This window comes from Schistocerca piceifrons, chromosome 3 (assembly GCF_021461385.2).
Source record: "Schistocerca piceifrons isolate TAMUIC-IGC-003096 chromosome 3, iqSchPice1.1, whole genome shotgun sequence".
In the NCBI taxonomy this organism is placed as follows: Eukaryota; Metazoa; Arthropoda; class Insecta; order Orthoptera; family Acrididae; genus Schistocerca; species Schistocerca piceifrons.
The window spans coordinates 114,525,196-114,538,353 of record NC_060140.1 but is presented as its reverse complement, the minus strand read 5'-3'; the positions used below and the strand labels follow the sequence as shown (position 1 = coordinate 114,538,353).

At 40.6% G+C, this 13,158-nt stretch overlaps 1 protein-coding gene across 1 annotated transcript in view; it reads left to right on the top strand.

Moving 5' to 3' along the window:
• Window positions 1-13,158, top strand: part of LOC124789271 (calcium/calmodulin-dependent protein kinase cmkB-like) — a 370,210-nt gene that overhangs the window by 347,311 nt on the left and 9,741 nt on the right. The window contains exons 2-6 of the mRNA XM_047256576.1: window positions 1,350-1,565; window positions 9,173-9,311; window positions 9,993-10,119; window positions 10,207-10,255; window positions 11,910-12,089. Of these exons, the coding sequence (XP_047112532.1) occupies window positions 1,350-1,565; window positions 9,173-9,311; window positions 9,993-10,119; window positions 10,207-10,255; window positions 11,910-12,089 (711 nt within the window). The remainder of the gene's footprint in view (window positions 1-1,349; window positions 1,566-9,172; window positions 9,312-9,992; window positions 10,120-10,206; window positions 10,256-11,909; window positions 12,090-13,158) is intronic.

Below are 13,158 nucleotides of genomic sequence, written 5' to 3'. Positions count from 1 at the left end.
TAAGCCCTGCACTCCCTTTAAGTGATAAAGTTAGTAACAATTGTCATCGAGAATGTTCCACACGGTCGTCTGGCTTACCCTGACGGGACAACTGACACGGCAGTCGCCTTCCACACTTTCCTCCAAGTCCGGTGTCCGAACATTTCAGGTACGTCCTTCATGGTTTCCTGCTTCCTGAAACGACCCCGTCTGAGACAAACGACGAAACACTGTTGCAGACATTGAATGCTGTGGTTGTTGTCGGCGGGGATAGGTCTCCTGTTACAACCTTGCTGCCCGCCGTCCGTTGCCTTTCACTAAGTGAACACTATGTCGGCAAGCTCTCGATTTTTTTTCTTTTCTTTTTAGAATCGTCAGGACAGCGCGAACGCAATCCCGACTACCAAAAATTATGCACCCTAGGGACGCGCATTTTTTTGTTTATTTATTAATATAACATCATTACAACAATACATGTACAGAAAATTGTAATTGTGAATATCTCGTCAATATTTCACGTAATTGATATCCTTTCAGAACAGAAATAAATACAACTGACATGTGTGACTACTAATTTACAAAAAGCTTTTAGTCGCAATTCTAAAAAAAGGTCAGTGTGTGTTATGGAATGTAAACAAAATGTAAATAGGTTCATCACGTAAGAAACTAATAGACAATGGAAAACGCAAATGAAGAAAGAGAGACAAAAGGGATACTTCTAGCGAAGGTATACATTGTAAGTGAAGTGTCCTCTGATAACCGTACAATAACGCGACTGATTCGAATACGGGACCATTGTGAACAACGCTGTATCACATCCACTACATTACCAATTACTATGTCAGTTCTGGTACAGCGCGTATTAGATCGCAGCCTGTTTAAGAAACTACGATTGAATAAATAGTCTCTAGCATGGAAACCATGAATTTCCAGACGGAAGTTTTGTTCTGTATCCTCTCGTCGATCAACCTCTAAAGTTTGTACTCGGTGGAAAAAAATATCGACTTGTATAATTGTGTATTGTCGGGGAGAGGTTTTGTAGCATGCTGACAGGCGAATGTCGCAGTACCACTGCAGCTAAAAGTGTAATTGCAATGTTCCATCTTTCCTTGCTCAGGACTCTGAAAGTTATTGTGTTTGTTGCCTATTGCTTCGACATGTTGTGTTCTACTGTCAACTAGTGTGTGTGTGTGTGTGTGTGTGTGTGTGTGTGTGTGTGTGTGTGTGTGTTTTGTTTTAATTAATGACGTAATACGGTGCTGGCTGCACTGTGTGGAGAGAGAGAGAGAGAGAGAGAGAGAGAGAGAGAGAGAGAGAGAGAGACGGAGTTGCTGACGCTGACGGCGCGTGTGCGCGCTGTGTGCCCGCAGGGGGAAGTTCGCGACGGTGCGCAAGTGCAGCTGCCCGCGCGGGGGCGGCGAGTTCGCGGCCAAGTTCATCCGCAAGCGGCGGCGCGCGGCCGACCAGCGGCAGGACATCGTGCACGAGGTGGCCGTGCTGCGCCTCGCCGCCGACCGCTGCGCGCGCATCGTCGCCCTGCGAGACGTCTTCGAGACACCCTCCGAGATGGCACTCGTGCTCGAGATGTGAGTATCGGGCCCAGGCCGGGGCTGCCTCCGGCTCGTGCTAATAACTACTCTAGTTCCTTAGGGCTCGATCCTGCGTCCATCACACTTCCTATTTTACGTCGGTGACCTCGTTGGACATAAGAGACCCAATATATTTTCTATCTGCCGGTGACACTAGTGCAGTTCTCTTTGAATATATTGCAGAAAGTTGACAGTCAGCAGCAGGAAACTCTGTCAAGACTTTCAGAGTTGCTCAACACGAACTGTAACGTTTGGGGGGGAAAAACTGTGTCAACATTAGCTTACCTCTTCAATCTGTTAAAAGGTGTGTCCAAGCAAGATTAAAATAAAAAATGCAGAAAATATTGATGCTACAAAATATTTCGGCATGGGTTCAGCAGGACATGAAATGGGATTCCCACGTCAGTAACTTGTCGGAGAAACTCTCGACACTGCTGCGTTCAGAGGGCCTTACACGGTACAAGAAGTTGTGGTGCAGGCATACTACACGCAGTTCAGTTCTTTCTTTCCCTAAGGAATCATTTTCTGGGGAATTGCTACTGGGCATAAATACATTTAGAGTGCAAAAAAAGACCATTGAGGATACTTTGTGGCCTTAAGAAATGGAATCCAAGTACACGTCACTTCGCTGAGTCTGGAGTTAAGTGTTTCATGTTAGTTTATCTTTGAAACGATCTTGTTCACAAGACACTATCTTACGAAAAGTGAACGACGATATGCACAGTTATTGTAGCAGAGGACAGTCAGATGTCCACCAAATGTTCTATGGAACGAAATCGTAATAAAAAAGTGTAATTCACTGTGGTGTCTCATCATGCAGTAACACATCACAGGAACAGAATCAGTGTGAAAGAACAAATTAATAAATAATTGCTTTTATTCTGCACAATAATTTCTAAACTCTCTAAACAGTAATCATTTATTAATTTTATGTCAGTCAACGAACCTTATATTGTAATATGTTTTCCTATTTTGTTTGTGCCGATTATTATTTTACGTTATTTTGACATGTCAGATAGCACTTGTACGGCCTGATTGCATGCTAAAGCTGGACCAGCCAGTATACAGCATAATACAAATAACGCCCCCGACAAGCTGTTTTGCAATATTCTAGTGTCCGTCTGCCGCTAATGTTCTTCCCCTGTATTTACATCTTCCAGCTCCAGATTAACTATTTAGTGTGCCATAGATGTCCCTTTTCCTGGTACGTCTCTAGATACACCTCTAGGTACACTTAGAGCTTCACTTACTCTTTTTAGGACTAACTTATTTAATATTCTATCTGTCCAATTACTTTCTAACATTCTTGGGTAGTACTTTGAATTTCTCCTCCTGATTACCGATGGTCGGTCCACGTTTCACTTCTAGAGGTACGCTTTCAGGAACTTCATCCTAAGCTCCTCATCAATATCTGATACCAGCGGCCTCTTGTATTTAAGGAAGGTTGCTTCGTCTGTGCCGAACCTTTGCAGTTGTACAGAGTCCGCCAGAAAAATGTATACCCTCTGTGTCAGGCTCTATCGAGATACCGATATTGTCGTTCGATTTGAGTTACGAATGTGTTGTAGTATGGTCTTGGGCTCAACAGATATTAGTACTTTCATCTCGGTATTGAGAAAAAAGATGGCAGGAGCACGCTTGACATTCGCGCAACGAAAATGTATTGTGAAGTGGTTTTCGAGTTTGATAATGCCGTTGAAGTGCAACGTCAGTGGAGGCGGGAGTTTGTAACAGAACCGTCAACCCGCCTAACAATTAAACAAGTTTGAATTGCATGGAACGATTTGTGATATTGACAAAGGAAGATCAGGAAGACAGCGTACAGCTACAAGTCCTGCTTCGTCGGCTCTCGTGTTGGAAACGTTAAGCACGTGCGCTTTATGGAGCTGACGGAGAGGTCTTCAGCCAACAGGACGGGGCGTCACCACACTACCAGCCAGATGACTAGTTTACGGGGCATTGGTTTGACGAAGAGGGCCCATTGAGTTCCCTAAACGGTCGCCAGATTTAAAACGTATGGACTTTTGCTTGTAGGGAACTGTGAAAGATAGCATCTATCGACGTAAGCCACGCACGCTGGAGGAACTTCGTCAGGAGAATACAGCGACATGTGCAGCCATCTCCACTGTAACATTGACGTAGTTGCCGCGACCACTCGTCGTTCTGTTGTGTGAACAGCCGAATTTTGAACATTTAAAGTAACCATGTGCTAAACCGATGGTTGTACAATATGTGTGATCAATTTAATAATTGTGAAATAAACACATGAGAAACACTTTTTGTTCCTTAAAGTGTGTGTACATTTTTCTGGCGGACTATAAATCTAAATACTGCAACGGCTCGAGGGACATTTTCCAATAATAATGTTCCGTTTATTTACCGGTAAAATGCTGTAAGAGGCTCTGTTTGGTGGAGCAAGACTGTATTTCAGTTGTTTGATTGAAGTATCTGATGTTGAATCTCTGTAATCTGTATTACTGTTGAGAAATTTCTTCTCACTTCCTTTATTGTTGTTCGGCGTATAGCATTGACGATAAGTTGCGACCCTCCTTTGCGTGTTGCTTAATAATGAGCGTGTCTTTCTTGATCTCCCTCTTGGGTTTAGTACATGTTAGTTACTCGTCTGTCTATGTCAGGAGAGTGAAGCTCTTGTTGCTTCTTCCAGTCCTCTCTTTATTCACAGGTGCTAGAAAGGCGAGATTGTCATACTAATCGCCATACAGTTTTCATATTTAACAGCACAATAAGAGAACAGGGAAGAACAGTGATAAAGATAGTGACACAGAATACTAAACGTCTTGTTACCGCTATACTGTGTTATAATAACATATGAAAAATTTCTACAAGCTAGTTATTCACTATTAATTTTAAGGAAAATCAGGAACTTTTGAAAATATCACGAAGGATTGAAAATCAGGACAGAATATAATTTCCAGTCATATAGCTACTGTACTAATTTCTTCGTACAAAATAGGAGATGTATATAATAGGCATACAACTTAGATATCACCACCCTTATTAGCGATTTTGAGCTGAAATTGAAAGAAGTAGATTCGTGATAAGAACTAAGATACTTTCAACTAAATAAACAAAAGGTAAAGGAACCGGCTTCAAATCAGCGTGGCCCCAAGAAAAACAATGGTTACGGAAGTAGATTGTGCTTCTTTAAGATAATTGATTAGTTCTTCCATGGAAAATGGCGTAATACATTCGCGATGATTGTTTTCGTTTTAGTTTGAGCGCATTAAAATTTGTCAATGAAAATCGTATAATCCGTCGCCTAAAACGCTGGTTGTGCATCACAGTGAGGTATACGAATGTAGCCCTTTGTACCGATAGGTGATTATCGATTTTAAGTCTTGCAATGAGTTGCAGTATACGTTGTATATCCGGTCACTGGTGAGAAAATAGGAAACATTACAATATCATGTATCAAAGTAATGTTAGCAAGTACTGGAACTGTTCGTTAAACTGTAAGCATGAGGCAGCAACTGACCGGCGAAGTGAGAACACGGCGACTCTCAAGTTTTCTATAGTGAAGTTGAGGCTTATTACAGTTTAATTTTTCGGAAGAACAAAACATAGTACTCCCGCAGTAATTTAAATAATACAAGGGAAAACTGTCAAAAGCACTTTGCAACATAAAGTTAATAATAATAATTATATTATTATTATTATAACATGCAAATTTCGTATGAGAAAACCCAGTACCTAGAAAGAGTGCCACAAGACAAATTGCCTATTGTGACTACCCGTGGGAAAATCGTACAAGTACCACATTTTAAGTACCTCGGAGAAATCATCGAGCCATCAAGGATCAACCTAAAGGCCAATGAGGAAAGAATAAAAAAAAACTACAGATAGCATATAAACCCAAGTAGAACTATTGTAACAAAAAGTCCATATCCGTTAACGCAAAATTTAGGCACTACAACACTATCGTACTTCCGGAGGCACTGTATGCATCTGAAATAACACAGATAGGTGGACAAACTAAAATCAAAGAAATAGAGAAACAAGAAAGGAAAATTCCCAGGAAAATTTTTGGCCCGATACAAGAGCAAGGAATCTGAAAGAAGAGACCAACATCAGAATTATAAAAATACACAGACAAGATTACGGATACAATAAGTTAAAGAAGAATGCAGTTCTACGGACATATCCACAGGATGAATGAAAACAGAATTTCAAAGCGAATTCTTAGTCATAAAGCAGGGGAAAGTCATAAGGCAGGGGAAAAACAAAATGGATAAAAGAAGTTGAAGATGACCTCAGACAAGCACACATAACAGTAAACGATGCAGAAAATAGAACTGAATTCAGGAACATCATCAAAAAACATAAATTTGGCACCACAACACAGAAGAGACCAGGATGCAAATGGACAGCGGAGCGAAAGAAACAACACAGTGAACACATTTGGGCTCAGAAAAAAACATAAACAATCATCATAAAGGAATTCAAGTTCAGACGCTCTCTTTAAATGGGAATAATCGAAAATAACAATAATAATGGTCACGAAAACAAAACACTTTGCTGTCAAAGAGTGTTTTGGGATCCCGGGACAGTTCGTTAGGGACCGTCGCGGTAAAATCGGGAAAGATGGAAACCATTTACTACATGGAGCAGCGCGATCGACCAAGCAGTGTTTTCCGCTGCTCAGTTAGAACAGTGTACATGTAGTAGGACAAACAGGGGCGCTTTGAGGCTCAAAAGATCAAAGTCGCCGCTTGGGATGTCAAGCTGAGAGGCGCCCAAATAGCAGTACTCCATGTGACTCTCAATTAGTGGCGAAAAGGGCTGAAAGTGTACAAGGGAAAGGCAAGAATAGGAGTGGGGCCAAATTACAGGTCTCGTTCCGGTCCTGACGACAGAGTGCCGAGCATAAACGATATAATCGTTCATTTTAGCATTTAACGTCCGTGTTTAGTGGGGAAACGCTCGTGAAGGATGTTAGCGCGTCTTAACGGCCTGGGACAAGTTTAATGTTGGGCACCACTTCGGCGATTGCGTTCCCATGAGTCGACAGCACCTGGCGTACACGCTAACCAGGCACTCGGCCGTCCGGAACGAAGCGGACCCGACGTTTCGTGAACTTTGGTTATCGAATGACGTAAAGCTATTTTTGACATGTATATTCTTTTTCCCTCCTTTGACCATCCCAGTGGTATTTGTCACCGTGGGGTGTGTGTGTGTGTGTGCGCGCGCGCGCTTGCGCGCACACACACACACACACACACACACACACACACACACACACACACACACACATTCGCATTGTTGGAATTCGCGCGTGCATTCCAATGCGAAAACGGCCCATCCTGTGTAACTGATTCTTCAGTTTTTTTCAGCAGCCCTGTATTTCGACCCTCTTTCTTTCTACATTACTTTTACCGTTCATTATTGTGTACCCTTGTTTTCTTCTCAGGTCATTTCTGTTGTCAATAATTTTCGTCCATTTTTGTAAGAACCCATGTGTCATTTCCATATAGTAGAGCACGTTTCCTTAAAACTTCGTCAAAGTTTTTCTTTCTGTTTCTTTGTTTAAATATTTATCACGTGCCATTTGTGTAACGCAGTCTTCAGTTATTATTTCCGATCTACTACTTCGACGCATATAAGGACTGTCCTCTCTCTCTCTCTCTCTCTCTCTCTCTCTCTCTCTCTCTCTCTCTGATACTTTTGATTATTGTATTCCTCCTAACAGTCTCTGTTCAAAGTGCCATAGTTTCAAATTTGTTGGTTGAAACGCTACTGTTGTCTTCACCATTAAAGGGAGTCCTTGAGCGGCTCTTTTTAAGATTTTTGCTATTCAGCACCGATTATGGGATCATCAGCCATTATGTATCTCATTTACTGTATTAGCCTGAAGATAATCCATGCTCTTAATTTGGGTGTGTGGGGGGACCTCGCGAGAAGCTTCGGTCGGAAACAGGGGACTGAGACAGTTTTAATTCAACTTGCTTCATAAATGCGCCAAATTCCGAATAGTATTCATTTTTTATTTTTATTTTATTTATTTTTTGTGACGTTACCGTCATTAGTGAAGATTACATTTTGCTCTTTAGTAGGAGGAAAATTGTGCAACACTGAACACGATAATTGTCAGTACTTAGACGTAATATCGACAATCTAAGACGGTTACAGTGCTGCCTCTGATAGAACCGTTGTTTCCCAAACGCTACCGAATACTGTTGTTTCATCTCGAACGAAGATACGGTTTCGTGTTGCGTTAACGTACCGGTACGTCTAGGGTCGACGACTCAAATTTTTGATGGCAGAGTTCTGGGGAAAAAGTGCTGCTTCGATTCGGACCACAGCACAGTAAATACACACAGAACTTGAAGTGTTAACTCAGGGGACTATGTACTCTCCTTATGATCCTCATCGATTTTCTTATTACAGAATATTCGTTTCTATTACATCTCAAAAATTAAGATGATTTATATGTAAGAGAGTAACGCAGCATAACGTAAATATCAGTCCTAAATTTTCATTAACGGCAAGATGAAAATTATTCTTGCCGATGGAATTATGAACACATGAAAGACAGATGTCTGTTACTTGACAAGCCGGGAAAGATTTCTTTCCAATTTATTGGCGATCGTCGGCGAATTGGATGATTTCAGAGGTGATACTAGTTAACAGTGGAAATGGCAGGGAGTAGAAACTTGTTCCACTGCGACAGTTTGAAGATGTGCAATGTTGATCGATTGTAGAAACGTAGTTGTATTTCCCTTTGTCATCCTTCCAGCCATAGCAGACCTCTTCGCAGCGGTTTGTGTAACTAGAACTTTATACCAACAAATGTTCCTTTATATATCTTTTTTTCGATAAGTGAAGATCACCAAGTCGTATGTCACACCACAAAGGCCCTCTCTGTAACATTGTTGGAGTGGCGTGATTAAAGTTTTCCGACTCGAGCATGGCAAAGCTACAGAAAACTGGCGCATGCAATTACGGTTGGGGAATTTCCTACCAGTGTTAACATGGCTGAGTACTGTTTCTTTCCCAAGAACACGAGGCCCGACTGGAGCATAGGCCCGCGAGGTGAGCGGCCGACTGACGTCACGGTCGTGACTTCACAGCCGTATCTGTCCGGCACGACAGGCGAAGGAGAAAGTCGCGGGAATAATTTGAAGTCTAAATGCCGCCAGCGTGGGTCAGTTTCATACAGTGAGGTGTAGAATACTGATGTCACGGCGCCAGTGTGTCGCAAGAGTCCTCGTCAAGCAGATTCTCGTTTTGGCGTGAACACCAAGCGAGAAAATAAAGGACAGGGAGTTGTGATAATGTCTCAGTAATAGATTCTGTAAAGAAATGTCGGAATTTGGAATAAATTAACTCAAGACTGAAAGACAGGTTTTCCTTCTTTCAAGGGTTCAACCTGTGGCAGATGGCTCCATTCATAAGTAAAATTAATTATCAAATGCTTACATGTATTAAGTTTCTTATTGAGTCTATCTTTCATTCAAAAATTATTATTTGCTCTCAGCTGATGACTAGCCCAAGTTTGTTGTTGTTGTTTCAGTTTTACTCTGCAGTAGTCTTGTAATTCTTAAGTGATCTAAAGAACACCTTCAAATTGTTTCCTGAACTTTCAGGGCATCTGGTGGTGAGCTGCAATATGTACTAGACCAGGAGGAAAGTCTGGAAGAAGTGCAAGCCTCCAGAATTATGCGACAAATATTAGAGGGTCTGACCTTCCTGCACGACCACAACATTGCACACCTAGACTTGAAGGTTGGTAGCTTGTATGGCTCTGGAATTGTACATAATATACTGATGCTTTTATGACACTAAGATTACACACACTCTCTCGCGCACTCTCGCACTGCACACCATCTATCTGTGCAGTATTTCTGTTCACCTTTGTCATATTATATTATTAATTTCACACGGGCATATCTCGTGGAAGAATATAATCATTGTGGTGCTGAGCAATAAACATATTGTACTCACCAAACAATGATTGTTTCCTCATGTGTTGCTGTTGCACTTTTGAATGCAATATTGCACGAGGCTAATTTGTGGTTGGTCTGTCAACTGTGAATATACAGATAAAACAGAGTGTACAGTTTTGTTTTGAATGAGAAGCAAAACTGTTTTCTGTTGGCACTGCACATTGTACGACATATCTCGGAAGTGGTCTTCCAGAAAAACAAAATCTACAGAAAATGTCTATAGAAAAGGCACCTGCAAATTATAAAGTAAATGTCTCTCTCTCTCTCTCTCTCTCTCTCTCTCTCTCTCTCTCTCTCTCTCTCTCTAAATTTCAATTTAGCATACTTTAAATCTCAGATTTTGTCCTATATATTTTTTAAATCGTATGATGTGACTAGACAATTTACATTTAGTTATAAGGTCCAAAATTAACCATCTGGAACACTCTTTGTTTATGATGATCTTATAATACATTTTCAGCCACAAAATTTACTGTTGACTGGTGCATACCCAAATTGTGATGTAAAGCTGTGTGACTTCGGAATTTCAAGAGTAATCTGCAATGGAGTTGAAGTTAGAGAGATCCTGGGAACTCCAGACTATGTTGGTAAGCGTTCACTTTTTCCCCCTTCCCTGTAAAGCAGCTGTGTTGGTTTTCTTCCCACTAATGAAATATGTTTGCATTTTGTTTCAGCACCTGAGGTACTTAACTACGAACCAATAAGCTTGGCAACTGACATATGGTAAGTAACTTGTATGTAATGTGACAATCTCTTATGATAGAAAGAATGACCAGCAATAAAAAGAAGTAAGGGATGCACGTAGATGTCAGGATATAGATTATAAGTTACAAAAGTGTCAGTGAAATCGAACAAATCAGGAGATGATTGCTTGGCATTTTTACACATCTTTTGGTTTTATAAGTTTCATAAAAGGTTTAGAACATGATACCCAATAAGTACACTCCAAGTATACTGTTAAGTGTGTCAAACATATTTGGATTCTTAATTTTGCTTCATTTGTTACTTAAGTTGATATTGCAAATTTTCTTCATGTTGGTCTTAAACACATACAAAATACCTTCTTACCCTGATCCAGGTGTACCAAAATAGCATTTAATAGCCCATAAACAACATGCTTATGGGGGCATAAATTGTATTTTCCACCAGTGTACTGCTTTCCTTGACATCCGCTTGAAATCAGATTTGTTCAAAGTAGACTGGTATCAATAGTACTATTACTGAAATAGTAAAGAGTGTCTATGAAATCCCTGTAACATTTTCATGGTACATAACTCATAGAGTATAACAAATTCTGTTGCGTAAAAACCTGATGGTGTCAACCAACATGATATCCAGGTCTGATCACCGTATGTGGGGTCTGGGTCAGAGGGAAGAGTGACAAACAAAAAAAATTACGGCTCTTAGAAGACTAATGTGTGCAGTTATAGGATGGTGAGTGCTGTGATGGACCTCTTTTTGTTTGTGACATAGACACTACAGCTTGTTGTATCAGGTAGGTAATGATAACTCTAAAGGCAATAGGAGAGCTATTCTCTGACAACAAGTGAATGGAATCAAAGAAAAATTGTTGCACACAGCAGACTATTTCTGTTCAGACTGTTTCCCAGTAACATTCTGACTGTAATAACACTGTAAGGAACTTCTCCTGTTTTTGAAACCTAGAGACTCATAATCACACACACATTCAGATACAAATAGAGATGGAAAAGAGATAACTTTGAGTATATGTAAGATTAAAAGTAGCATAACTACCAAATACAAATGCGGGGACTACAGAAATGTCAGATACCACCCGTCTGCTTTGACCCATGACGTCATCAATATGGCGGAAATGGCTGTTCCAAAACACCAATGCCTACGGAAATTGGAATTAGACATTTTCCTTGACCACAGCTGACGACACCAAAACACCAATACCTACACATAAAACTAGAGAGGGGGGGGGGGGGGTGCATCAAACACTAAAAGACGACATCTACATACACAACCAACTCATAAACTCCATGCCTAAATGACATCACACACCACAACACCCTTATTCATTGGGTCAAAGCAGATGGGTTGAATCGGACACTTCCATTGACCCCCAAATGTGTAGCTTCAAGAGGTTACCGCCTGTTTTGTATAGATTTGAGTTTGTAAATTTAAGAGGTTATTGCCTGTTTTGTACAGATTTGAGTTTAGGTCACAGGACTTCAATGATTTTGTATCAGTAACTTTTTATGTGCATTATTTGTAAACAGTGCACCTGACATATTTGTATGCATATGTAATTGATCGTTTGAGATTGTTTAATTTTCTACCGAATAGAAATCATGCATCTTATTTATTAACCTTAAGTAAATGCCATTTCAAAATATTGAAACTGTTTCAGGTCTGTTGGTGTCCTGGCGTATGTTTTACTGACTGGTTATTCGCCTTTCGGTGGAGACACAAAGCAGGAAACATTCTGCAATATTACTCAAGGAGAACTATCATTTCCTGATGAGCTTTTTGAAGGTATATCATCCTCAGCCAAGGATTTCATTTCTGCGACTCTAGTCAAGAACCCGAGGTAAGTGAGGTGTTGAATTTAATATTTTCCAGATTAACTTGTAGTTTACAGATTAATCTTTTTTGCCCTCCCCTTTAACTCTGTTATTCATTGCTCTAAAAACAGCTGAACAATTGAAATAACCTGAATACCGCACTGTCTTTATATCAATTTATTATGAACAATAAAAAAGAAGCTTTATCATTACACATTTCATGTGACGATGGAATTCAAGATTCTGTGCGCATTGCCATATTGTCCACTCTGAGGACAGGAACTTCCTTCAGCTTTCTCATTCCTATAAAAAGTCTGCATTTCTTTAGCAACGTCTGTTTCAGCTACCAATTCTGTATCAGTTGTAGATATGGCAGTCATTGCCTGTCTTTGGCTGAGCCAGGATGTAGTTTCATCTGTCTGTGTAGTGAGGACACCAGATGTTGACTGCAAAGGCTACAGCACTGGAGCAGTCTAGTATAAAACTGCACAAATCTGTTTCCGGCTGCTGCATACTGGAATACTCATTTTAGTCGCACTACATCTTCAGATGATGCTGAATAAAGTGTTAGAGACAGGATGCTAATACTGTGAGCCAAATCGGATCTCATTCCAAGCATCAGGTACATCAGTGCTCCAATTGCTTGTGGATAGGGAAAGTCACATTTCCCTGCACCCTTTTTTTCCCCTTGCGATTTAATAGATTCTCTTCAATAGGTGTTGCCCTTTTCAAAACTGAAACTCCAGAATCTTCCTTACATATTTTTGTTGACTTACCGTGACTTCACCATCATCAAAGCTTTTAATTTCAAGTCCAAGGACATACAATGCTGGTTTCAGGGTGATACTGAATTCAGTTTTCAGCCCTTCAGTGAACTTTCTGGCATCCTGCTGATCACTCACCATAACTAACCCTACATCTACATAAGGAATGACTAACAGTTTCTTTCACCTTCTTCTTCTGTGACATACAAGCACGGATTTGCACAGTTAGCCCTGAAACCTGCTTACGAGAGAAATGCTCAGAATCATTTATTCCAACATCTGTGTTTGCTTGAAGTCCATACAAGCTTCACCTTAATTTGCAAACACTATC